This window comes from Penicillium psychrofluorescens (genome assembly GCF_964197705.1).
Source record: "Penicillium psychrofluorescens genome assembly, chromosome: 2".
NCBI classification, from domain to species: Eukaryota; Fungi; Ascomycota; class Eurotiomycetes; order Eurotiales; family Aspergillaceae; genus Penicillium; species Penicillium psychrofluorescens.
In genome coordinates this window covers 2971030-2996177 of record NC_133440.1, presented here as the reverse complement: position 1 = coordinate 2996177, position 25148 = coordinate 2971030, and the positions used below count along the sequence as shown (strand labels likewise).

At 51.7% G+C, this 25148-nt stretch overlaps 12 protein-coding genes across 12 annotated transcripts; 5 read left to right on the top strand and 7 right to left on the bottom strand.

Annotated features, from left to right (window-relative positions):
- Nucleotides 1-4731: 4731 nt before the first annotated feature.
- On the top strand, nucleotides 4732-7155 carry PFLUO_LOCUS3316 (uncharacterized protein; the record flags this gene model as incomplete). Its single annotated transcript, XM_073780549.1, has 1 exon — nucleotides 4732-7155. One exon carries the CDS (start codon nucleotides 4732-4734, stop codon nucleotides 7153-7155), a length of 2424 nt encoding a protein of 807 aa, XP_073637393.1.
- A 293-nt stretch (nucleotides 7156-7448) lies between these two features.
- Nucleotides 7449-8507, bottom strand: PFLUO_LOCUS3315 (uncharacterized protein; the record flags this gene model as incomplete). The annotated part of the gene is made up of 1 exon (XM_073780548.1): nucleotides 7449-8507. The coding sequence occupies one exon, from the start codon at nucleotides 8505-8507 to the stop codon at nucleotides 7449-7451; it is 1059 nt and encodes a 352-aa protein (XP_073637392.1).
- Nucleotides 8508-9167: 660 nt separating this feature from the next.
- Nucleotides 9168-10130, top strand: PFLUO_LOCUS3314 (uncharacterized protein; the record flags this gene model as incomplete). The annotated part of the gene is made up of 2 exons (XM_073780547.1): nucleotides 9168-9233; nucleotides 9294-10130. The coding sequence occupies 2 exons, from the start codon at nucleotides 9168-9170 to the stop codon at nucleotides 10128-10130; spliced, it is 903 nt and encodes a 300-aa protein (XP_073637391.1).
- Nucleotides 10131-10678: 548 nt separating this feature from the next.
- PFLUO_LOCUS3313 (uncharacterized protein) lies at nucleotides 10679-11499 on the top strand (the record flags this gene model as incomplete). The annotated part of the gene is made up of 2 exons (XM_073780546.1): nucleotides 10679-11177; nucleotides 11243-11499. The coding sequence occupies 2 exons, from the start codon at nucleotides 10679-10681 to the stop codon at nucleotides 11497-11499; spliced, it is 756 nt and encodes a 251-aa protein (XP_073637390.1).
- Nucleotides 11500-11600: 101 nt separating this feature from the next.
- On the bottom strand, nucleotides 11601-12923 carry PFLUO_LOCUS3312 (uncharacterized protein; the record flags this gene model as incomplete). Its single annotated transcript, XM_073780545.1, has 1 exon — nucleotides 11601-12923. One exon carries the CDS (start codon nucleotides 12921-12923, stop codon nucleotides 11601-11603), a length of 1323 nt encoding a protein of 440 aa, XP_073637389.1.
- Nucleotides 12924-13060: 137 nt separating this feature from the next.
- On the bottom strand, nucleotides 13061-14023 carry PFLUO_LOCUS3311 (uncharacterized protein; the record flags this gene model as incomplete). Its single annotated transcript, XM_073780543.1, has 1 exon — nucleotides 13061-14023. The coding sequence occupies one exon, from the start codon at nucleotides 14021-14023 to the stop codon at nucleotides 13061-13063; it is 963 nt and encodes a 320-aa protein (XP_073637388.1).
- Nucleotides 14024-14282: 259 nt separating this feature from the next.
- PFLUO_LOCUS3310 (uncharacterized protein) lies at nucleotides 14283-16249 on the bottom strand (the record flags this gene model as incomplete). The annotated part of the gene is made up of 4 exons (XM_073780542.1): nucleotides 14283-14720; nucleotides 14781-15017; nucleotides 15082-15779; nucleotides 15838-16249. 4 exons carry the CDS (start codon nucleotides 16247-16249, stop codon nucleotides 14283-14285), a joined length of 1785 nt encoding a protein of 594 aa, XP_073637387.1.
- Nucleotides 16250-16661: 412 nt separating this feature from the next.
- On the top strand, nucleotides 16662-17933 carry PFLUO_LOCUS3309 (uncharacterized protein; the record flags this gene model as incomplete). Its single annotated transcript, XM_073780541.1, has 3 exons — nucleotides 16662-17171; nucleotides 17224-17642; nucleotides 17696-17933. The coding sequence occupies 3 exons, from the start codon at nucleotides 16662-16664 to the stop codon at nucleotides 17931-17933; spliced, it is 1167 nt and encodes a 388-aa protein (XP_073637386.1).
- Nucleotides 17934-18183: 250 nt separating this feature from the next.
- Nucleotides 18184-19647, top strand: PFLUO_LOCUS3308 (uncharacterized protein; the record flags this gene model as incomplete). Its single annotated transcript, XM_073780540.1, has 1 exon — nucleotides 18184-19647. The coding sequence occupies one exon, from the start codon at nucleotides 18184-18186 to the stop codon at nucleotides 19645-19647; it is 1464 nt and encodes a 487-aa protein (XP_073637385.1).
- Nucleotides 19648-20224: 577 nt separating this feature from the next.
- PFLUO_LOCUS3307 (uncharacterized protein) lies at nucleotides 20225-21238 on the bottom strand (the record flags this gene model as incomplete). The annotated part of the gene is made up of 4 exons (XM_073780539.1): nucleotides 20225-20493; nucleotides 20560-20914; nucleotides 20971-21094; nucleotides 21171-21238. 4 exons carry the CDS (start codon nucleotides 21236-21238, stop codon nucleotides 20225-20227), a joined length of 816 nt encoding a protein of 271 aa, XP_073637384.1.
- Nucleotides 21239-21591: 353 nt separating this feature from the next.
- Nucleotides 21592-23179, bottom strand: PFLUO_LOCUS3306 (uncharacterized protein; the record flags this gene model as incomplete). Its single annotated transcript, XM_073780538.1, has 2 exons — nucleotides 21592-22975; nucleotides 23037-23179. 2 exons carry the CDS (start codon nucleotides 23177-23179, stop codon nucleotides 21592-21594), a joined length of 1527 nt encoding a protein of 508 aa, XP_073637383.1.
- Nucleotides 23180-23581: 402 nt separating this feature from the next.
- On the bottom strand, nucleotides 23582-24578 carry PFLUO_LOCUS3305 (uncharacterized protein; the record flags this gene model as incomplete). The annotated part of the gene is made up of 3 exons (XM_073780537.1): nucleotides 23582-24020; nucleotides 24092-24217; nucleotides 24286-24578. The coding sequence occupies 3 exons, from the start codon at nucleotides 24576-24578 to the stop codon at nucleotides 23582-23584; spliced, it is 858 nt and encodes a 285-aa protein (XP_073637382.1).
- Between the last annotated feature and the right edge of the window lie 570 nt (nucleotides 24579-25148).

Sequence of the window (25148 nt, the reverse complement as noted above, 5' to 3'; positions counted from 1 at the left end):
GTGCAATGCCAAGACCACTCCCATCAACGCAATGCCATGCGAAGTTTTGATATTCTCCAAACCCCACCCAAGATCCCTTCCATAGACCACGAAATAACCAATTCCTCCTATAGAAAGAATTTCCCAAAGAAAAATAGGAGAGACGGCCCAGGTGACTGTTTTGCGGTTTGCCGCATACCGCTCCTGAGTTTTGCGTTTAAACCCCCGAAGCTCCTCTTCTGTGAGGGGAGGCGGAGAAGGCGGTTGCCGAGGCGCGACTTTTGCTCTGATATCGTTCAGTTCCTTTTCCGTTAAGGCCTTCGTTGGGTCTTCCATTTTGCAGGATAAAGGGTGTGAACGTGGATGAGGGTAGAAAACAGATACGTGGAGGGAGGCGATGATATACTGTTGTGGGTCGCCCTGGGGCGGACTGTGCCAGCCCCGGTGGCAAAGAGCACAGCAGGCACGACGATTACATAATGATGTCATACAGGTGTGCTGGCTCAAAACATTGGTCATTATTTGCTCGCCACCAACACGGGCGAAAATTATACACAGTGCCTTGTCAGTTAGGTACGTATGCCGAAGTTTGTAAATAAAATAACTGTCTGGGTCAACTCGAAGATCCACCCATGTCTTACCCGGAAATGCGTAACATGATTCCTTCGCCTTTCCCTAAGACCATACCCATTAGCCATAGTATGATTTCCACTCGGACAATCTTTCCTAGTAGGATTTTCTGTTAGCGGTCATGCCGATGAAAGACCTCCCGCCCATCGGAGCTTGACATAGAAGCGTCACGGGGTACTGAGTGGGACACCCGTAGGAAGCCTTGTGGACCAAAATGTTGAATCTAGGCGGTGTATGTGATCCACCACGAATTACACTAGTAATTCCTGAATGTAGTTGAAAATCTTAAGATAGAAGAAGTCTGGCATTCTGTATATAATCTAGCTATCCCTTTTATAATATAGAACGCATAGTAAGCGGAATGAACGTACAATGCCAAGAATGTCAAAAATCAAAAGTAGTTTAGTGCTGTACAATACTTTTATCCATGGATCCACCATGCTGGAATCCCGACACAAAATACTAATATAGAATAACATCTAGGTCGCTCTCCCAGTCGGGGACCGGAAAGTTCATGTGGGTCATAACCTTTCCCTGCTTGTCGGCCTTACGGATCTACACAAAAATATCCATATCATCGTTTTCCTTGCAGGACATCCCAAGGCCAACTTTAGCATATCCGGCTACCTCGGTGTACTCATCAAATTTAAGTTTAAAATCCTATATTTCATTAGAAATCCAAATATGGGAAAAAGATCACTAAACAATTGAGATGTTTTGAGTAGCATACAGACGAAGCGTCCAAACTAGTCTAGCACAATCCCCTCCCTCTTCCGTTCCTCCTCATCGCAGGCAACCTTCGTCCACGCTCCTTTTATACGCTCGTTTTACGTACAATACAGCGATTTTCGATATCAGATATATCACCATACTCTCACGGATCAAATCCGAAACCCTAGTCCGAAACCCACTAGTCTAACGCGTAAGATGCCAAGGGGGCCCGTCAATCCTCACATCAAAAGCGGGTGGAGGCTATGAGGACTCGCCACCTTGTAAGGGGCTAAAGTTCAGCCTCGCGTTCAAGGCTGGACAATTTATCGCTCCGGATACGAGACATTCTGTAGCCTAACTGCTAGACTCAACGAAGTAAGAGCTTCATTTCCAGCTTAATTAGAGGCCCCTAAAATAGATCCCGCTATTGCTTACAAGCTTCCCCTGCAGCCAGAAATGGTACAGCCCAGGAGGCTCAGCCTTGCGCAGTGGTCTAAAGAGTTATTTAGAGTTTGTATTATGGTAGCAGTATTGGATATAAATAGATTTGAGGCATAAGAGGAGATTACAAGTGCTGAGAGGAAGACGCGCTGCGATTCCCCTACTTCTCATATCATGTAATAGGACTCTTCACATATTCGCTACAATACCACTTAACATTCATCAGCTCCCAAACACCTGCACCTAACACCATGTACCTCACCAAACTCATCTCATCTCAATCACTCACACCGCCACTGTCGCCAACGTCGCCTCAGCTCCGTCCCATTTACAAAAATTACGGAGCAAAATCTGCGGGCAGGCGTTAGCCGAACTTGGCTAAGTAGTCCAAGCCTCTACCTTTTATGAAAGCACCGTCGCAGACTTGAATAGCAAATTAGCTGTATTAGCTTAACTCGGATCTTGAATAGAAGCCCTCTACTAAACCGTAATATATTTAGAGAGAGTTCGGAAACGAGATAACTAAATTCAGCCAGGCGGCTACCTCTATAAGCGATGCCTGTAAAGGTATGAATCAGATTTCTACGATGAGTCTGACCTCCTTGTCAGGACCATCACTTTCGCTCGCGTAATTGGATGACAAGGGCATTCATCATTTACTTGGATACTATGCATGTCTAGGCATTCTGCAAACGCTGTACTAATCCTCTTTGGGACATGACTCCTGTATATTAGGATACTGGACTTAGAGACCAGCGATTGGTGGTTGTTATCTACCGACCGCACACTTTTGCTTCATCTCTTTGATAACTCTCCCTCGTCCGAATCCTTGAAATCATGCTGTATTGGACTGCGGTCCTCACATTCCTAGTACGATAATTTTCCCCACCTGGAGTTATGAATTGGCATGACATGGCTAAAAAGAGTAAACTTGTGTAGTCAGTCAACAGAGAGCCAAAGCCAGCGTGAAGGATGGGAGCAGGGTGGACAGTTTCTAGATAGCTGGATGAGAGAGATGGGACAAGAGAGGACATTCAAACATGACATTCATTGCAGTTATTACTGAGCTTTAGAAATAAATGGATTATTACGTATACGACAGCAGAAAAATAGTTTTAAGTGCTGACAAGGACATTCGATTACAACAGAAACATTAGGAGGTATCAACGAGTAACGCTTCATCTAGTACTTTCTCTAAAATTCACGACATCAGGAGTCTCTCGTCATATTAGTGTTATGTTTTCGGAATCCTTGCCGAGAAAATCCGTCATTTTGCCCATTGCAACTTTTCCAGCCTCCACTGCTTCCTAGGAACTATGGAGAGTTAAATTGATAATGCTTGTTTGTCCTCAATCTGAATGCGTGCCAGTTCTTCTGGTCTGAGAAGACCGATGTCTTTATTGAAGAGAAATTCGTGAGGATCGTCTCTGACTTGTCCAAGCACGAGAAACTTTACCAAGGACTCCGATGCTTCGAATATACGCACGGTCCCCGAACGACTTTTCTGAGAGAAAGCGACGAAAGCTTTTGATCTGAGGATTGGTGAAGGCCTTGTTGCACCTACATAGGAGGGTCAGCCGAGTCACGCGATGAAGCAATGAGAGACATACATGACGTTTACCAAAGAAGTATTGCCCAGTAGAAGAATACCGACTTTAGAGACTAAGGTCATAGTAGAAAGGGCGCCGAAAATGGCGTCCAAGGTAGCCAGTTTTGGCGCCCGATTTACCGTCACCTAGTGTTGGGGTGTAAGAAGCCGGTAATTGCTCGATTTCTATGCTCCCTTCTTCCATTACTTCCTAGATATTATAGCTATAGTCGATAGGGAGGCGTTTTGGTAACGCGTCGGTCGGAAGTACCTCGCTCTGATATTCCATTTGCTATTGCCTCAACCTCTTGGGCGCTTAGCGGAGCATTTGCACGATGAACCAGCTCTATTCTAACTAATTAGTGCTTACTCTTCGGGTTTTTCCAAAGCGGTCCTTGACCCCTAGCGGGCTGAACGAGATGTACGACCGTGAAAGCGTCGTAAAAGTCGCTGATAACCAACGCTAAATTCCACACGACCACTGAGGTTTTAGACTTTCCACGGCTATGGTAGGCTTGTAAGACCTCCTGAATGCGACGCTCGGCTTCGTCTGGTTTTTTGGGCATCGCCGTGGTGGTGGAATTTGGGGAATGGAAGAAAAATATAATATAACGATGGGGAGGACCTACAACCGCCTAGTGGTTGGAAATCCGACTCGCGGGCTAGTATAACAGTTATACAAATAACACAATGCCTCTTAATATGCCTAGTTGAGGTAGTTAAATAACGGCGGTCATGTGTTTGATTTCCATTTTTAGAGCTACAACCGTCAGCTCGGAGCTAATAACTTGCCTAGGCAATAAGCTGTACTGAATGCATCAGCGATCGAACTAGCATCATCCACTGGACCGTTATCCACTGAAGCGTTCTCGATTAAAATGTCCGACCGGACTTCCTACATAGTACTGTGTTGGGTGATTGATTCCTTCAGTGATTATTCAGTGCTCGGCGCTAATGCGGCCCCGTCACCCCCATCACCGAGGGCGCCATGCTGATTGGTTTCGCGGGCGCTAACCCGTCACGCATCACTGGCAACGACTCGATGCTCAGCGACTCGCCCATGCAGCCTCAAGGCCGTGGCTTCTATTTTTGTGTATGCCCGTCACACTGTGTGACCCCGCTTCCTGCCGTACATCAAGCACAAATCTTCCGCTTCCTTCTTTCCTTTCTGTCTCTCCAACCTCCAGTCGGTATACTTTCCGGTTGATCAGACCACGAGGCCATGAGCTTGGTGCAGCTATAGCAAAGGAGGGAGCGCCAGTTAATCGAAAGGTCGGTCAGTCGCACTGCACAACAACTCCAAGTTTCTGCTGACGGGATCTCTCTAGAAGACGAGCATCTAGTTGTTGTGAGGGCTGGGCCTTCACCAAATCATCTGCAAAATGAATTCAATCGTTCCTCTCGCAAAGCGCCTCCTTGTGCCCATCACGGCCTCGATCACCGCAGCCGACCAGCGGGAAATGAATCGGGATCCGTGGGCTAAATCGTGGAAGTATGGTGTTGGATTTGTCTACTTCGCAGTCGTGCTGCTGGCCTTCACCACTGCCATTCGATTCTTTCATATCTGGGGCGACAAGATTCGCGTTGCCTTGTACCGGGAAAGCAACCCGCAGCCCGCTACCCAGCTTCAACAATCTAATTCGGATGGATATTCACCCTCCAGTGCTACGACGGACAATTCCACTGCCCAGTTCTTCCCTCAGCAGGCTGCTCCAATGGCCGTGTCCAGAAGAGAAGAGTCGTTCATTTCGAAGATTGTCCCGGTGAATAAGGCTATTGCGCTCTCGCGATGGATCTTCTACCGGCCGATCCCAACGATCAGGATGGGGAAGCTGGAATTTGTCTTTCCCTCGCTGGCTGTAACGGTGATTATTCTGGCGGCGCTGGTATTCGTCACACTTTACTGCTTTCTTCCACAACCATTGTACTTCTGGTCAATCAAGCTCGGGTCCCCCCCACTGGCAATTCGGGCGGGCATGCTCGCAGTGGCCATGGTGCCGTGGATTGTTGCGCTCGCCACCAAGGCGAACTTCATCAGCATGCTCACGGGCCTCAGTGCTGAGCGGCTGAATGGATTGCACCGCTGGTCTGCGTATCTCTGCCTCTTCCTCAGTCTGGTCCACACGGTTCCGTTCTACGTGACTCCCGTCTGGAAGAACCCTACCGCTTATACCAACTACCGCCTGCTTTTTGGTACGAACATTTATATTTATGGGACAGGTGTTGCGGCGCTGGTGCCCTTGGTGGTGCTGTGTGTTCATTCGCTTCCTTTCCTGCGCCACAAACTGTACGAACTTTTCATCGTCATCCACATCCCGGTGTCGTTCATCTTCGTGGCCATGCTCTTCTGGCATACCATGAATTTCCTCAATTCATGGGCCTATCTGTGGATCACCATCGCCATCTGGGTTGTGTCATACATAATCCGGCTTTTTTGCCTGAACTGGTCAAATCCGTTCCATACGAAATCGTTCATGATCGGTGAGGAGTCGGCCCTGACGCTTCTGCCACAGAATGCCATCAAGGTCACCATTCCAACAAGGCTACGCTGGCGACCTGGTCAGTACGTTTACCTGCGCATGCCAGGCATCGCGTTTATGGAAAGTCACCCGTTCACTATCGCGTCGCTCTGCAGCGATGACTTTCCGTCTGCGTATGGCGAGAAATACCGCGACATGACATTAGTTTTCCGTCCGTTCCACGGCTTCACCCGCAAGGTTTTCCGAAAGGCATTAACTGGGAACCCATACAAGACCTATACCGCGCTTCTGGAGGGGCCATACGGCGGCATGCAGCGCGAAATGGCCGCGTTTGACGATGTGATCTTTTTCGCCGGTGGCAGCGGGATCACAGCTATTGCCAGTCAGCTTCTGGATCTTATAAAGAAGATTCGTGACGGTAAAGCGGTGACCAAGTCTGTACGGGTCGTTTGGGCATTGAAGACCCCCGAAACGATGGAATGGTTTCAGGAAGAACTGCGCATCTGTCGGGACTACGCACCGCCGAACATCGTCAACTGCCATTTCTTTCTGACAAACATCAAGGACAATCGGGCCAGCCGTGATCTCGTCCAGGAGAAAATCTATGACATGCTGCAGGGTATCGATAAGCGCAACTCGGCGTATATCCGTGAAGAAGCTGGCGGCGATGCTGAGAGAGAGAAGGAACTGCGGCGCGAGAATGAGGATGGTCTCGCTGCGCTGCCTAATGCGTACATGCCTTCCCACATTGCTTCTAGTAGGCAATACTTCCAGCAACCACAGTTCCAAGATGCTCAGATTCAACTAGCGCAGTTCCAACAAGCGCAGTTTCAACAGTCGCAATTTCAACAATCGCAGTTTCAACATTCGCCGTTCCAACAAGCTCAGTTCCAGCAGTTTCAGCAGCCTGCAATTCCACAGCCATACTACGCCCAACCCGAGCCTCAACTATCTTCACCGGGATACATTCCCCCAAGTGCCAACAACGGATCCCAAGTTCCCTTTGACTTTGGCTTCGCAGCCCAGCCGTCACCCCACGCTGCACCGCCAGCACAGCCCTCACCTCAGAGAACACCACCGCGCTTCGCCTATCTCCAACCATCCCAAAGACGAGAAAATTGGCGGACAGATTACTTCCGGCCCAACATCCCAGAGATGCTGAACGAATTCTCGAACAGCTTTGGTCGTCGCGCCTGCGTGTTTGTCTGTGGACCGCCCAGTATGCGAGTCGAGGTGGCTAACACGGTGGCTAAGCTGCAGCTGAAGGTGTTGGCTGGTTCATCCAAGGATGAAATCTTCTTGCATGCGGAAAACTATAATATTTGATTTCTTGCGATTGCATCTTGTCTATATAATCTCTTCGTTCTTGTTGTTGGGATGCATTCGCTTTTCTTGCTGTTCGATATATATTATACCCTCTGAGTTTCAGGATTTGAGGTTCTGAATGTCATAAACGATCTATTCAATTGTGGAGCAGCTCCATTGATCTATCTAGTGTAGACTTTTCAAGTCAATGGAAGGTCACATAGCTATGCATCGAAAACCAGTATAACTCCAAAAGCAAAGCAATGATTCTCGAAAAGGGTATCCAAGGTAACACAAAACGCAATGCAAAGCAATCAACGTCGCGAGCCCGACTGGTGCTCATTCTCCTCTGCCTTCCTCTTCCTCGAACCCGAATCTTCCCTGTCCAAAACCCGGGACTCGTTTAATGGCTCCACGCCATGATCACCTTCGTCACCATCCTCAGCCTCAACCTTCTCCCAATCTTCATCATCTGGGCCATGAGGAGATGCAGTGTTGCGTGTATCACCACCTGTTGCAGACGTATGCTCATCTTCTTCGGTCCACTGTACAGCTAACCGGACGATTCTCGCTCCAGACGGCTGCAACCGGCGATAGTATCCCTCGACTACAGCGGATTCGACTTGAAACCCCCGCGCAATGTACCAGTTCAGTCCTTCCTCGTTCGCCTCGTGGACATGGGCAGTCACGCTGCGGATGTTGTAATGCTTCACCAGCTCCGAGACTCTATATTTGCCTTCCGAATCTGGCGGCGAAGCGAAAAGCAGTGAATTTAACAGCGAAGCAGCCACACCGTGTCCCCGGTATGGGGAGAGGAGGTGCAGAGTCTGGATGTAGAGGTTTGTCGGCTGTTGAGTCGGCTCTTCGGTCGACGGAGACACTCTCTCCAGGCGGCAGCGGATCCCGCCGATCACCTTGTCTGTCCCCGCTGACGCACCAGACCCAAGGGCTACCGATGCAGGCGTGGATGCTGGAGCTGCCACGACAGGATGGTCATGGTAAATGGCGACGCGCGACAGAGACGCAATAACGGGGTCTGTGATCGTGGCCGTATAGAAGGAGTTGGGGTAGCGGATTGGAAGTAGCAGACCCGTAATCCGTGTCAGGGAAGGGATATGTGCAGTTCGAATAGTCTCGACCGTAATATGCGGATGAGGAGTCACGTAGCCAGAGGGAATCGAATGTGGATATGGCTGGAAGGACTGCTCCTGTGCAGGTGTCTTTGGCTTGGATGCCGCCGCGACAGCCGATTGAGGCGGGTGGAGAGGCGGCGGGTGGATGGGAGGCCTGGTCGTCGCTCTGCCGGCACCTGGCGGAGGCGATGCAGGCGAGGAGGACGACCGGGACTGCTTAGCGAAGAACTGGTAGGCCATGGGCAGGAGGTACGGAAGTAGGGAAGGGGAGGTGGAAGAGGATTATTGAATGCGGAGTTGGTGATAAGATAAGAAACGACAGCGAGACCGCCGGACCGACTTGACTCGGACAACTTCACGTCCAGTCTTCGCCCCAGCACTTGTTCCTCCCCCCCGGCACCGTCACCGACCAGGCATTCCCCGTGAGTTATCTCCTCTGCCATGCCCGATTGAGTCGTTGTCTATCCGGGATTGGCGCATCGATAATATTTCGGGACTTCAGGCTCGTGATTTGCGCGGCTCCCGTTCAGGGCTCCGATTCATCCACCCCCGACATTCACTGACACTCTCCGAATAGGCCTGGAAACTTCCTACCGATTGTCTTTCCCTTCTTTTTCCTATGTTTGTTACCTTGCGCCTTGCCCGACCCACTCGGAGCCTCATTTTTGCTTGCGCCGACGGGCACCCGGACCCTTCGCAGACCTGTCTTTGCCGTCAGTATATGGAGACTTAGGTACCGCCATCTTGAATCGACTGGACCGCCCGGGTGCGAGGCGGCTTGACTGTGTCGCGGGCAGACACAGCCTTTTGCCGCAGGAACGGACAACCGAGGTTGGTACTGGACGGAAAGGGGGCAAAATCGAGTTCTGACGTTCGGGCTTTGCAGAAGGACTCTGTGAAATGACAGACTCCAAGGGCGCCGGTGGCGGCAAGCCGATCTATCCTGCTGGAACGATCGCCAAAGTGGTATGTTTGTTTTTTTACTGCGCTGGTGGCGGGCTAGCTCTAATTTCTGTCTTCATCCAGTCGACCGATATCCTGAACGAGACCTTCCACAATATCATCCACGACCTGGTTTCTAAAGTCCACCGCGAGGAGAAGATTGCGCGGATGCGCTCCGCTGTGACCGTTGCGCGTCAGAAAGCGGAGGCGACGGTTGACGAGTCGGACGAGACGATAGTAGACCCGAAGAAGGAAGATGTTGTTGAGCAGAAGAACATGGCGGACATACAATTGGAGACGGAGGGGGCCGTATTTGATAGGGGCAAGGTCTTTTTGAAGGGCAATCCGCTGCACACCACAAAACAGATCATTTGTCCGGAGTGTCGCCTACCACGCCTGCTATACCCGCCAACCGGGTCCAATGCGGTCCCGCCACCCGATCAACCCGCTAGATACTGTCAGAATCAGCCGTTGGTCACGGTGCCCGGTCACGACGTGCACGGGAAACTGTTCTCAGTGATGCCGAACCCGAAAAAGAAGAAAGAAGACGATACGATCCCCACGGTGCCAACCAACAAGTGTCCTATTTGCCCGCGCTATTTTGTGATCAGTCGTCTGGCGCAGCACATGGACCGGTGCATGAATATCTCCGGACGAGGTAGTGCGCGCAACCAGACCCCAACCGACAGCAGTGCGGGAGCGGGCAGCGGCGCCAGCAGCCCAACCTCCTCGGCATCAAAACGCGCGCATGCGGCAGATGATGAGGACGGAAGTCCCAGCCCGACCAAGAAGAAAAAGCCGAACGGGCCCAAGAAGAACGCTACCGCCAAACCGGGTCCCAGCAAGCTCAAGAACTCGTTCACGGTCGAGGACAATGACGACGATTCTAAGAGCGAGAATGCAGACATACTCGACGTCTAATGTTGATCTTTCGGGTGTAATTGGCGTTTGTTCTTCTTCTTTCTTTCTGTTGGTCTTTTTGTCTTTTGTGTCTCATGGATTTAGTTGATGGCGTTTGGGCGGATGGGATTTTGCATAGATGATCGGGGCGGGTTGTACAATACTTCTAGGTATATCATACACTTCAAGACGTGTAGAATGCTGTTTTATTTCGTCTTTGGGGCTTTGCCGAGTTTACATTTTGACCAGTGTTTGGCTCGTTAACCGTCGAGAGGTAGATTGAGTCATGTCGGGCTGCCTGTTTTGAAGAAACACAATCAGAATAAAGAAAGCAACCAGGATAGGGAGTGCAACGTAGTATCTCATATCTCCCTGTGAGTCTAATTTTGGAAGGTCTCACTTTATACTCCGTGTTGGCTTGCTCGGGGCTGAGAGTAGTGACTCACGGGTAAGTCGAGCCGAGATGACTCTCTATCCATCTCGAAAAAGGGAAAACCCCCAAATTCCCCCTGAAAGCCACTCCAAATAATACTGCCAGCCGTCACTACTGGACAAATCAGCCAGCTAAAATGCCTGTCCACTACAACACGCACACAAAAGAGCCCTACCTGCGCTTACCGACACCCTTATCCAACATCATCATCACCCCCCACCGACTGAGCCAACTAGAAGAGACAGTCGCCGCACAAGTCCGGCTTCTCAATGAACCCACAATCTACCTGAATCTTGAGGGTCCTCCCTACCCATATCTCCCCGAACACGGAGAGGAATGGGTGAAGAGGAAATGTGACGATGGAGAACCAGTCGTCAGCGCCGTGCGTGCGGAATTCGAGAATCCGGACACGGAAAAACCGTTCTTTGATTCCTGTCCCTTCACTGTTATCCGCGAAGTCACGGAACAGGGTCCCGAGACGGGAGATCCGCTGAAGGATGTCTTGATCGGGGATATTGGCATGGATCGGTATTCCTTCTATGAAGAGGGGTATGGCACGGAGAAGAGGGCTGAGGCGCAGCGGTTGAATAATGAGTTATCTGCTGGGGATAGGAGGATTGTTTGGTCGATCGGAGGTATGTAGTTTAGACTTCGTTTGGGAGGTATGATGATTTTGTTAGTTACTGATGATCCGTTGCAGATTTCCTTTCTCCTTCTCACCACGGTAGGGGAATCATGACTCTTGCCATGAGAACGGTTCTGCAGGACTGGGGTGTGCCACGCATGAATATCCACCTACTCAAGAGTTGTGCCTTTGTTGAGAATAAAGGCAGTCTCAGAGTCTTCGAGAAGAATAACTTCGAGGTGGTCTGCACTTTGAAGGATTGGGCGCCTGTTTCTGAGAGCAGAGGTGGCGGGACGAAGTCGCTTGTGATTGTCAACTGGAAGGGCCTGTAATCACGCTTTTACTTTGGGGTTTGTTTATTGCTTATTTTTGTTCAACTTGAGCGAGCAAGGTAGACATGCTCAGCCAGATGTCTTCTAGATGTTCATTATTTTCAACCAATATACCGTGCATACTTCGACCACTCCTCATCCTTTTTCAGCATCACTATCTCTTCATCAGTCAGACAGAGCAAAACGTCAATGTCGCCCTGTTGCGTCTGTGGCAAGAAGTACAGAAGGCTTTGGACGGGTTTGGAGGTTGGCCGTCGAACAACCGCCGGCTTGCCCAGGAGACCAAATTCCAGAGCGTAGGCATTGACGCCCACCCATGAAGACGCATTGATCCAAGTCTCCGGATTAAAGTCCTGGACAAAGTTAAATGTACTTTTATCGGACTCTGAGTCGATGAGTGTTGCCAAACTGCGCAGGAAGTTTTGGTCTCGGATCTTTTGAAGGTCTTTCCGGAGGTGTGCTGCCACTATATCAAGTGATGATCCCTCAATATTGCGGAGAGTCATTGTCGAAAACGTTTTCACAGCTAGTTGTCCCATGTACTCTGCCGGGACACCCAAGGTGCGTCTGCAATCCACTGCGCGGGAGAACCCGGTTACAGCGTCTGGCTTGTTATAGAGATGGAGGCGGACTGCGCTGAGACGTTTCCACACAAAGGCACTTAGTGCATCGTCCATTGATGGCGTATTACAATTCCTTGCTATTAACCCGAGATTTGTTGCGCTGAAGCGAAAGTGATGAAACGCCGGACGAGGGCCTGGCGGCAGTGGGAGCCTCAATGGTTTATTCAGAGCAGATGGACAGCGCATTGCGGTATGGTCATACTTGATCTCGTCCTGGCCTAGAGGAGGGAATATAGACCTGCGGTCCCGGTTGTTGATCTCGATAGCAGGTTGTGGAAGATCTCCGTTTTGAAGGGATGTGGCCAGAAGCCGAAAGAATTGATCGATGCCGCCCATGTCGAAGATATTATGCTGGGCAGCACAGTCTAGTATGATGCCATTTTTGACCCATGTAGCTGTTAGAGTCAGGACAGGCGCAGACTCATCCTCGTAGCTGTCTGGCAGGGTAGTCTCGGCTGATAGCAGCGAACAATCCAGCATATCGCTCGTCCCGTTGGTACGGATATCATCGTAGGACGGACACACATCAGACCGATCCTGGACTTTGAGGATGGCTTCGGTTTCGGTGCATAAACAGATGGTGAAAATACCAGAACATCCAGTACCGGCGCCGAGGTTGACGACTCTGCCCGCTAGCCAAGGCAAAGCTATTGTTAATCGCTGACAGGCCTCTTGCAGGGATTCGACGGCTATTTCTCGGGGCTTTGTGTCGGGATAGGGGAAGCACAAAGCAAGATGGGTGTATCCCTTTAGTCGGGGCAGTTGCCCGAAGACATCACGCGAGCCGGGCAATTCCTCCATGGTGGTTTGGGAGGTGAAATGGAGAGGGGACTGGCCGGAGTAAACTGGTCCGTCACGTGGATTGTACACTCCCACACATATCTACCTGGTAGGTTGTAAATAGTAGACTAGTGAGATGAAACTGCATTTCTACAACATTACCTTGGTGCAGGAACTGGTCCGCGGTCATCCAGATAAGCCCAGCCGGCAGATTCCATCGCAAACCCGCAACACCTGGTCAGCCACCCTCTGCCCTGCAGACTCAATTCGATATAATGCGGTGCCATCGGCACAATCCCGCATTCTACTCGCGGGCTCGCCGGAAACGCGTCACGGTATTTGTCGACAGCCTCCTGCGTGGAGATCCAGAGTCCGTCAAATTCGCTGATCCCATACATGACCGGGACCTTGACCGCATGCGAGTACCGATGCCATAAATCAAGCCAAGTCGTGTTTATGTCAATCAGTTCATGAACAGGAGTCGGGTTATTGAGCCGCTCAGAGAATTGAGCCACTTGAGGATCGGTCACCTTCCTGGCTGGCAGCTGGAGCATTGAGGCGTCCTTGATGACCGGATCGAATTTCATGTGGGTTTGCTCGGTCGAACCAACCAGATCCACAAACTTGGCACTGATTTCCAGATTTAGCTCCGCACCAATTCCCGATGTGATCAATCCGGCCAAGGGGTATTGGCCATTGTGTTGACCAGCAGCGCTGATGGCCATCATGGCGCCGATGGAGTGTGCCAGAAGGACAACCGCTGTCGCGCCCGACTGTTCTCCAAATTTCTCCCATACGGCGGGGAGTACCCAGGTGTCGAGGTACGAGCCTTGCAGGTGCGAGAATGTGTCATCTTTGCGAGGCCCGTCGCTAGGGAAAGGAGACGGGAAAGGGTCGCTCTCCCCGTAGCCTGGGCGGTCTATAGATACGACGGGGATGCCCAGGGCCTCTGTGACCGCGGTAATTGAGTACTCGGGGCTGGCATCGAAGTATTCCGAATTATAGCTGCCGCCGTGGAGGCAAACAAGCAGAGGCACGAACTTGCTGGAGGCGCGATTCTTAGGGATAGAAAAACGGCCAGAGACGTGGCTGTGAGGAAGGTCGATTTTGAAGGGCTGCATGGCGAGTAAGGAATGGTTTATTGTTATTGAGTGAGTTGTTCAGCCGCTAGCTGTGTGTTTTTCGAGACTACGGTGGACCCCGCATTTTATTTTCCAACCCAAATAGTCTGGATATAAAGCATGATCGTTATCGGACACACTACGAGACAACCCTCAAATCAATTTATCCTCATTCGTAATAACCGCCTAGTTTTATATGTCGCACCAAATCCGGCAGCATTGTATTCTTCCTCTTAGTGTACACGACGAAGGGATCCGCCTATGCTGCGTACTCGGATTTTTGTGCTTGACTATCCCAGTTCAGCCAGTCAAACATTCCATCATCGTCGAGGCTGTTTGTAAATATTGCCAGATCATTATTGAGTTCGATATCAAAATTGCCAATTTCGAGCTGTCCTGTAGTTGGCATAACTGAGGCAGTATTGCTGAAAAGCGAATTCGAATGAAGCATATCCACGTCAAATGGCCTGTCATATGGTAAACTTCCCAGTGGCAATGTTGAGCTCTGTGCTGCTACAACGGCGGCATTTGCGCCTGCAGGATCCTGGCGACATAGCACGGATCTCGCGTGCTGCACGAAGACATTTGCAATGCCCTCTAAGCTTGCTGCAAGGGAGTTCCGTGGGCTTAATTCCTTCAGATATCTTGGAAGATGCTCCATAGCAGCCAATGCTTCCTTGTTTTCTTCCAAATTACGCTTGCTATTGGAAAGGATGTCGCAAAACAGAATTAATAAAGGGGTAAATGGACAACATACTAGCTGCCAGATGATTGGGTGATGGGGTTCTTTGGATTCGGGGGCCATGTCTTGGAGTAGGTGGAGCATTCGCTTCGAAGCGTCCAAGCATTGTGCCTGCATGTAGGCCGAAGATCGGGCAAGCAGGATAGTAAGGTGGAGGAAATGGAACTCGATGGTGCGAAGAGCGACATCTATCGATCTTGCGTTTTGAGCGTCACAGAAAGGTTTCTCTGATAGCGCGGCAGCATCAAGAATCTATTAAGATTCATTGAACCAAATAAGGTCATTAACTATTCCCCGTCATGGAAGCACTGCATACCTTTCTTGCTTGTTCATACCAAGAAATCAAATCCTTGCTGGCCGCTTCGATGCTGGGGTCATTTGGTTTTGCTTCTCCGTAGAGGCAGTGCCAGATCTGATCCATCAGATGCGAAAGTAGAATTTTCTGATACATGTAGTGCGCTCCAAAGATCATAGATGCCCCGGTTGAGGTGTGATGAGCTCTAGAGGGCTGGATCTGTTCCAACGACGGGAGCCCAATCTCTCTCACCATCTCTCGATGGAACGTTGGAGTTCTGCCAAAGATGATAGCGAGTCCTTTATCAAGCAGGTTCAGATGCCAGAATCTTATCAGGCGCCGCTCACGAGTCTGTGGATCGAGACGGCGTTGATTCACTCCCAGCGCCTGCAGCATTCTGCAGGCGCTCGTTGCGAGCATCCAGCATAGCGACGGCCCTGTAAACTCTGACGCCTGGCTCAATACTAGTACTAATGCGTTGATGTTGGCTTCGCTGGGTTCAAGCAAAACGCCCACGTCGCTGAGAGCAAGCCAGAGATTGCGCTGAAGCCTTTCCTTGAGCGATGTAGACGCCACTGTGTTGAGAATGATACTGTAATACATGACTAGCCAAGCTCTCTCACGCACTTTATGCGGACGAGCTGCTCTGAGATGATCCATTACGTCCGGAGGCGGCGTGCTCATCAATGGTCCGCTTTTCTGAAGAGCGTTTTCAAAGACTGCGAGGAAGGGTCATCAGAAACTTGGGTCACAGGGTCCAAATCAAGAGGTTCTTACCTTCAGCCCATTCTGTTGCATGTTCTTCGAACAGAAAAAAATCTTTGGCCGCCGTGTCACGCTTTGAAACTTCATGCTGAACACCTGTACTCACGCAGGTTTTGGATAGATGGGAAAGCGCGTCAAGAGAGGTCTGCTGCTCCGGGGTGTCGAGGTCGCGCAGCCGCTTGCGAGTTGCTTCAATATCGTCCGCTAGATGACATTGTACACCATCACTACTGAAGTTGTTTTCAGGAGTAATAGAAGTGCAGTTGATAGCGGCGTCCAAGTTGAGTGGGCTGCTGTCAGCTGTCCCATTCTTGCGTTTCCTCCTTCGACGAATTACTCCAGAACGCGAGTAGGCGCATTTGTCGCCGGTCTTCCTACAGCGTTGGCATCCAGCGCTCTCCCGGGAGCAAGCGACCTGCGTCATCGTCAGAAGCGGTGGTCTCAAAGCATTCAATGGTGTAGGATTACCTTGCTCGATCTGCAACAGTCACATGCATATTTTTCGATTCTGTTGTCATCATTCGGCGCCATTCTGAGGGGTTTGGATGTTGTGAAAGGCCTAGTTGTAGAGGGTCGGAAGTTAGCGGAGTTCGGAGGTTACAGAGGCGATAGATATCAGGCCAGTAACCTCCGATCAACCTCCGAACCGTAACTTCCCTTGCAGCAAGCATTTGAAGAAATCCTCGGCATGAAATTAACACAAACGAATATTTGGCTCTCGGAAATTATGGTTACCACTGCGGTGGCCCCTAGATGACAGGTACATATAAAAAATCCTCGTAGACTTGACCGAGTAAATTCTTCATTCATCAACAACCCCCTCACAGCTCTTTATCATGATTCCGTCGCAAGCACCCATTGCCATAATTGGAGCCGGTCCTTCTGGTCTCGCTTTTGCACGATTGCTCGAACTTGCTAGTATCGCCTATGTTATATTTGAACGAGATGAGTCGGCAACATGGGCCGATGAGTATTCGAGCAGTGGCACCCTTGATATTCATAAAGACTCGGGGCAGGTGGCTTTGAAAGAGGCTGGCTTGTTGGAAAAATTCCAGTCAATTGCCCGCTATGACGTGCCAACGAGGATTGTCGACGCACAAGGCAGTGTTCATGCGCACATTCCCGGAGATGACGATACAGAAAAGCCAGAGATCGATCGCAAAGATCTGCGAAAACTTCTCCTCAACTCTATTCCGGCTAGCAGAATTATCTGGGGTTGCAAAATACAGCATGTGCAGAAAGAGGACGATGGGTCAGTTTCAGTCCATCGTACAGACGGTCAGGTTGAATCTGGATTTCGCCTCGTCGTAGGCGCGGACGGCGCTTGGTCCAAAGTTAGGAACCTAGTAAGCTCAAATTACTTTGTTTATATTTGCTGTGGCTGATCAAACTGCGCAGGTTACATCTGGTAAACCACAGTATGCCGGGACTCACTTCTTTACTTCGTTCATCGAACCGGACAGCCCAAATTACTCCTCAGTGGCTTCTATGGTTGAAAATGGCAATTTCCTGGCCATGAGCAAAGGCCGGCAGATATTTTTGCATTACCTAGGCGATGGGTCCTACCACCTCGCCGTGGGCATGAAACTCTCCGAGAACTGGACTTCACTGGGATCCGCAGTTCTTCATGAACCATCCGATTTATGGCAATCGTTGCTACAAGATGAGTTTGCCGAATGGGATCCAGGGCTTACCGAGTTGATCAAGTCCAGCAACCGGAGTTTCCGCTCTTGGCCATTGTACTTCACGCCAGAGAAGTCCGTTCCCTGGACACATACCCTCGGAGTGACACTGCTCGGTGATGCCGCGCATTTAACGTAAGATGACTATCATGAATGACCTTATCCTGCTGACAATTTACCTCTTCTAGCGTACCCACTGGAGATGGTGTTAACAGTGCCTTAAACGATAGTCTTGAGTTGGCCAGACAGATCATCAAGCATGGGATTGATAACCTGGAACCCGCTGTGGCAGAATACGAAAAGGCGATGCTATCTCGCGCGGTTGACGCAAGTAGGAAAGGCGAATGGTTCACAGAGCATTTTTTTGGAGCTGACACACCTCAAAGCTTCCTTCAGGCTGTTGGTATGCACAATGGAAGTACTTGAAGAGAATCAATCCTATCTTTCCCCATCTTCTCGTTGAATTTGCAATTCCCCGAGTCCACACACCATTTCTGGCGGCCACAATTTCATCGTATTCTGTATTATTATTTTAATCCCTTAGCTCCCCTCATCTTGATGGGATTAGTACAGTATAGAAGCGATCATCTCCATAGCTCCTGCTGGCGGTGAGGTGAAACTACATACTTCCCGCACGAACACTTCCTTTCTCTTCCACTTTCACCTCCCCAACAACATGTCCCTCACTGCCTGGGCCACTCCCCGGCTCTCCCAACTCCTCCCCCTGGACGAAGAGTCACTCGTGCAGATCATCGACTATGCTGCCAGTCTGTCCAAGGATGCCAGCGCCGACCACCTGAAAAACCTTCTGGGCGACTCCCCCGCCGCCCTAGAGTTCATCGCCTCGTTCAACGCCCGCCGGGACTCCTCTTCACGAAGCGAACCCACACATACCGAAACACGGACCAAAAAGAAGAAGGCACCACTGCACAGTGCCGGTCCGCCGCGCCGACCGGACAACTACGGCGATGTGGGCGGAGGGTACAAGAAGGCCGAGCAGGAGGAGGACTACATGTCATCCTCACATCTCAAACCAGTGTTTGCTACGGGATCCTCATCACGCGGCTCGTCCACTTCCTCTTCTCGCGTTCAATCGCCCATGCCGGCAATGAAGGCACCGCCCTCGGCCTCTGGACCCGTGCTCTCCGACATGCTGCCGAATGTACGCTCGAAGGCGGGCAAGCCCGCCCGACAGGGAGGCTCGGCCAGTCCGTCCAAGGGTGGTGGTTCGCTCACTACGAACAACATCTCCGACCTTACTGCCGCCATCGCCGCGTTAGAGTTGTCCACAAATCCGACGCGGGACGCGGAGAGGCGGAAATGCAGCTGCTACGCCACAATCCACCCGTTGTTTGATCCCGCGCCGAATTGTCTCAATTGCGGGAAAATCATTTGCTCACTGGAGGGTTTGCAACCCTGTTCCTACTGTGGCACCCCGCTTCTCTCCGCAGAGGAAGTGCAAAGCATGATCCGTGAACTACGCGCCGAGCGCGGACAGGAGAAGATGCGGGCACATAATGAGGGCGTTCATCACGATGGCGGTCCCCGACCTGTTTCCGGATCTTCGTCGCCGAGCAAACTCGATGCCGCCAAGGCACACCGCGACAGACTACTTCAATTCCAAGCGCAGAATGCTCGTCGGACAAAAGTCGTTGATGAAGCAGCCGATTTCGAGACACCGAACGTCGCCTCAACGTTATGGATGAGTCCAGCGCAGCGAGCACTGGCGCTGAAAAAACAGCAGCGCATCCAGCGCGAGATGGAAGACAAAGCTCGTCCGGAGTGGGAGAAGAAGAAGACGGTGATGAGCTTGGATATCAAGGGCGGCAAGGTGCGACGCGTGTATCAGTCTGCTGCGGCGGAGCCAACACCGGAGCCAAGTGAGCCTGATCCTTATGATGCGGCGGAAGGGGGTTCGGCAGAACCGTCAAGTGGTGGACATGCGTTCAGCCGGAATCCGCTCCTCGCGGCTGGAGGGCTAATGCGTCCTGTCTGGCGTGCGCCGGATGGTAAAGCCGCAAGCCAAGCGGAGCGGGCAGAGCGAACAGAGCGAACGCAGACATGGAGGCGCGTGCAAGATGATAATGACGACAACGAGCAGTGGATTCTTGACGGAGGGCTGCACGGGTACAATACCTAAGCGGCAGGCCACCTATTACATTTTCGATACCCTATTTTTATTCCAGGCTCTTACCGGAAACAACTGGACCATCCATCGAGCGTGCGCAGCATTGCGTCTCGCTCTGCCCCTATCGCCAATGGAACAAAGCATTATTCCCGAGCGACGCTGGAATCACTACTCAGCAACCCAGAGGGCCCTCTCAATCGCCGCCTCCGACACATTGTCGGTCTATCAGCTAGATCTGATGGTGATTTACGGTGAGCAGATACTCAGCAATTCCTGGTAAAGCTCCAATACCGGCACTCTAAATGCCGCGCTATTTATGGACTCGATTGAAAACGGTCTTGTCAAAGAGACTGTTTGATAGATGGGATCGAACCGGGTGCGCACTGTCCCAGTGATCTACTACTGCCATTCATAATATTGCGAATGCTTATCTTCAATACGCCTTGGCGACTGAGTTCTGAGTCAGGGTGTTCCAAGACTGAAGAAATCCACACGGACACGTGAATATGTCTATGCAAAAGAAAATCCCCGGATACCTATAGACTACACAGTAAAGATCTTGCCAACGTCCCCATAGATAAAAAAAAATCTAATATCCCTCTCTCTTACCCGCCGCAGCGGTGCCCTTAGCCGTCGCCAGCTCCTTCTGCATTCCATCACCAATGACGGCAACGTCCGTGATGACCGAGATCATGTGGAAGCCCTGCTCGGCGCGGACCCGGGCATCTTCACCACTGGTACAGAAGATGGCGGCCTTCTTACCTGCTGCATTAGCAGCGGCCAAAGTACGCTGGATGGCAGCCTCGTGTTCTGGACCACCACGCTGGACGCCCATCTGCTTGGCGAGATCGAAGGGACCTTGTTAAAAGAGTCAGTAAGTCTTCCATTTCACACAAAGTGAGAGCCATTTGTCATCTCACTCACCAATAAACAGCACATCAATTCCATCCACCTTAGCTATCTTCTCCACATTCTCAACACCAGACTGCGACTCAATCTGTACCACCACCATGACCCCCTCATTGGCGTTGTCATCATGGTCACTCCCGGGCATGACCTCGGGGAACGAGTGCGTCGCAAACATGGGCCCGTAGCCACGCGTCCCCAGAGGCGGGTACTTGGCGTAGCTGACAATCCGGGCCGCATCCGCCTCGGAATGGCACATGGGCGTCATGATGCCGTGAGCGCCTGCGTCGAGGGCGCGCTTGATCATCCACTCCTCACCCCAGGGGACGCGGATGATGGGGCTTGCGCGTTCGGAGCCAACGGCGTTGTTGAGCTGGTTTGACTTTAGTTTCCCGGCAGTAATAGGAGGCTAGAAAACAGATCACGTACCTCGTAGTAGTTCGTGTCCGAGATCAATCCGTGCTCGGCATCGACGAGGACCCAGCTGAACCGGTCAGCGGGGGACGCGGACGATCTGTGCAGAATAGTTTTGGCGACGGCGGCGCTGGGGAGACTGTTCGGGAAGAATATTTGTGGTCAGTCGGATCCTAGAATTGGGCAGAAGATTGGAGTAGACATAAGACACATACGTGAGCCAGAAGCCCCAGGCCACGGATGGGCCCTTGAGCGCTGTGCGGATGGCGGTGTTGAATGGCATGCTGAGTGAGTGAGTGTCTGGGAGGTAGGGAAAGGTGACGAAACAATTTCTCGTGGACAATGGCGGGGGTTACCAGAGTCGCTCGGCTTTGTCCCCGCTCGGAATCTCGGCGGGATCATGGACCGAGTTAACTGTCAAACGGACTTGCGCCGGTTAGGATTAGCTCATCGCAGGGTTGTGGAGACGTGGGCGGCGTGGGGGTTAGTGAGGGTGCGCACTAAACTAGATACAGCAATAAGTGCTCTCTTCATACCTATACTACACAGTAATGCTTTGTGTGATAATTGTAATTAATAATGACTGTAATGGATACATCATGTGGGATAGCACCGATCTTGGTCTTCCAGGGATAATCACGGAACGATCTTCAACGGCGTCGCGCCATCGCTCCCCAGCTTCACCACGACCTTGACGGCATCAGACGCCTTGGGTTCTAAAATATGTACAGGCAGAACACCATCGTCTGGAGCAGGCACCACAATCTCCCCACCACCAACAGCCTTCAAGTCAAACGTCAACACAATCATCGCCACGAGAGATAGGATCTCGGTCGTGGCAAAGTGCCGCCCAGGGCAGAGAGTCTTGCCGCCTCCAAATGACCGGAATGCCGCCGGGTGGACGTTCGGCCTTGCCGAACCCCCCTGCTGCGGCTTGAGAAAACGGCCCGGGTTGAAGACGTCCACGTCGTCGCCCCAGATCTGCCTGTCCGCATGGATCACGCCGCCCGCGACCTGGACCACCGAGTTCGCCTTGAGGAGGTACCGCTCCGCCAACATTGTATCGGTCTTCACGAGGCGCGTTGAGAAGTTGTTCGAGCCCAGCCGCAGACACTCGCGAAATACGGCCTGTAGAATGGGGCACTCATTTTTCACACCGTCCAGGCTTAGCGTTCGCTCGCTCTCACCCTCACCCGTGATCTGGGCCAGCTCGCCGCGCACGGCAACCAGCAGCTCCGGCCGCGCGAAGATCTGCAGCACTACCCAGAAGGTCGTCGTGGCCGTGTTGACGATGCCCGCGAACAAGAAGGACAGCTCCGAGCGCGCGGTGCTGGAGGCGGGCCAGCCGTACTCCTCCGCAATGGCGACCCGCTTGCGTACGATCGTCGCCGCCTCGCTCTCGTGGCCAGCGGTGATATACTTGGTGAAGGCGGCCGCGAGCGCCTCCCGTCCGCGATACGGCTTCCGCGCGGTGATAGACGGCGCGAAGCCCATCAGCAGGAGACCGAGACCGTGATCAAAGTCCCAGAAGGCCTGCTCTAGCTCTGGATGTGCAGCGATGGGGTTGTTTGGCCCGTACAGGAACTGCGCCGTACCGACCGTCACAAAGTGGCGCACCCACTCGAGCAGGTCAACCTTGATAGACGGTACTCCGCTGGACTGTCCGTGCTGCAAGTCCGCGGCGTACGTGTTGATCTGGCGACTCAATTCCCTAGCGGCGCCGGTGCTCAGGTTTTCCAGAGCCTCGCCGGGTCCGAGGGTGCGGTACATCATGTCGTGCATGTCGGCCAGGAAGCCACGCCGGTCGTCGCCGGGTTCGGGATCCAGGTTCTGACGGACGGCGGCGACGGTGGCATCGTCGAGCCCCAGCACGCGCCTGGTGATATCTGGCACGAGAGGGGTGAACGACAAAACGCGCGAGGCGCGTTGGACAGCGGCCGCCAGGACCGGGTCCGTGACGATGTAGATGCGCGACCGCGGCACGGGAAGAGTGAATATGGGCTTGTCGCGGTTGGTGATACTGGCAGAGGAGTCAGAATCCTGAGCTTAGTTCCCGTATGCCCATGGCGGGTCCTGCTTACCCTATGGACTTGATGTAACGTCCGCCATTGACGATCATGCCGAGCAAGTGGCCCACGAAGGGTACCGCACTGGTAATGACGGGCGGCTCTTGGGGGTGCAGCTTTGCTGAAGACAGGTAGAAGCTCGAGATAATCACCACCATAAGGGCTGCGGCCCATGAGGTGTTGACTCCAGAGAGAGGCCATTGGTCTGGTAAGTGTATGGGTGTCATTTTGTCATGCTTAAGAAAGAATCATCGACTGGGCTGTACGGGTGGAGCACTCTCGAGTTGTGTTACCATCATCCAAAAAAGAGTCAAGTGCAACCGGGGAAATTGAAACGGTGAAGAATGCGGGGAGAGTCCATGCGCAGGGTCTCACGCAGGGTCTCACGCAGGGGTTGGTGGGGGCTAGGAAAGGACAATGCGTTGTTTTCATAGGTTAATTTCTTGCCTCTACGAACAATATTATTGTCCTGCTTTACACCACAACGCTATGCTTCTCTATATTGCGCGAGGGTTCGTGAGCCACCTTCACAATTGCATTGCTATTTCCATGTTTTTCAATCAATCGATATCTGTAGAAGTGGCGATTGGTCGGGTAGCCTCGAGATCCCTCTGTAGCTCTCCAATCTTATCCTCCAACGCAACCACACAGTCCTTTCCCAGGGGCATGCGAAGATAGTCATAGCCCGTCACGATGGCCTGGATGATTGCCCGCGCCGCCTTATCGGGGTCTCCTTTGACAAAGTCAGGAATGGACGTGATCTGCCGAAACCCGGTGACCATTTGCTCTACCGCAGTACCCTTGTAGCCCTCGCTGAAACCGTTCTCGAACTGAGCCGGGTAAATGACGCGGCTGGAAAATGGCGTACGGAAAGCGCCGGGCTCTACTATCAAGACCTTGATTCCAAGTGTCGTCACCTCGTGGGAAAGGGACTCGTGAACAGCCTCGATGGCGAATTTACTAGCTGAGTAGGTGGCTCTGCCAGGTCGGGCGATGAAGCTGTTAATTTCGTACAATTTCTCTGTTAGACAACGGGAGAGAAAGAACGAGAAATGGATCATTCCACTTACCCGGCACCACTACTAATCAGGACAATGTGACCGGAGCCTTTTGCACGCATGGCAGGGAGACACGCTCGAACGGCGCGAAGGGGCCCATAAAAATTGACCTCCATTTGGTCGCGTACGTCATCTTCACTATAATAAGTTCAATACATTAGCAAAATAACTCCCAGCATGGTAAAGCGCACCGCGAAGCCACGAACCTAGTATCTTCAACACCACCAATGAACGCATAACCCGCGTTGTTGACTAGGACATCCACATTATGTTCCTGAGAGCACTTCGCGAATTGATCGTATGCATCCTCTTGAGCAGGATCTATGCCCATCCAGATGCCACCTTTGGCCGTGAAATCGGGATAAGCGGACTCGGCCTTGCCGACGTCACGAGTGGTTCCAATGACCTTGTAGCCAGCCTTGAGAGCTTCCCAAGAAAGTGACTTACCAAATCCAGATGAGGCTCCAGTGATTAGCCAGGTGGGACGTGCTGCTGCCATTTTGATTTCTCTTGTCCTTTTGTACGGAAACGCGAAGTCGGGTTGATTGGCGAGTGTTATAGGAGGGGATTAGACGGAGTTAAGAATTTATCTCCTTATATTGTTTCCTTTACTCAACCAGATTGGGACCGAACACGTTTTACCTTTTTATTGTTTCTCTTAACACCTGGTGAGGACCCGTGGGATTCGAGCCGATGATCTGGGGACTAGGCGCCTTGACATTACTGGTGAGCATAGCAAAATTCCAAACTCAAAAGCCAAAACACCTATATAGGCTTTTCGAATTTCCGTCACATAAAGCGTCCTCCATTACACTCCATTACATGCCCCGTTACATAACTGGAAAGGTCGCTTGCGAGGAATAGCAGACACCCCGCCGCCTCCTCTGCGGTTCCCGGACGCCCTAGGGCAATATCCGAAGTATCTCTAAACTTGGTTGCACTCTTTGCGATGCCGACACTGATCTCGTTTCCGTTCACGGTCATTTTCAGGCCTGGTTCGGGAGGCCGAGTCATGCGGGTGTCCATCCAACCGTAAGCAACCGCATTGCATCGAACATTGTACCTGTTT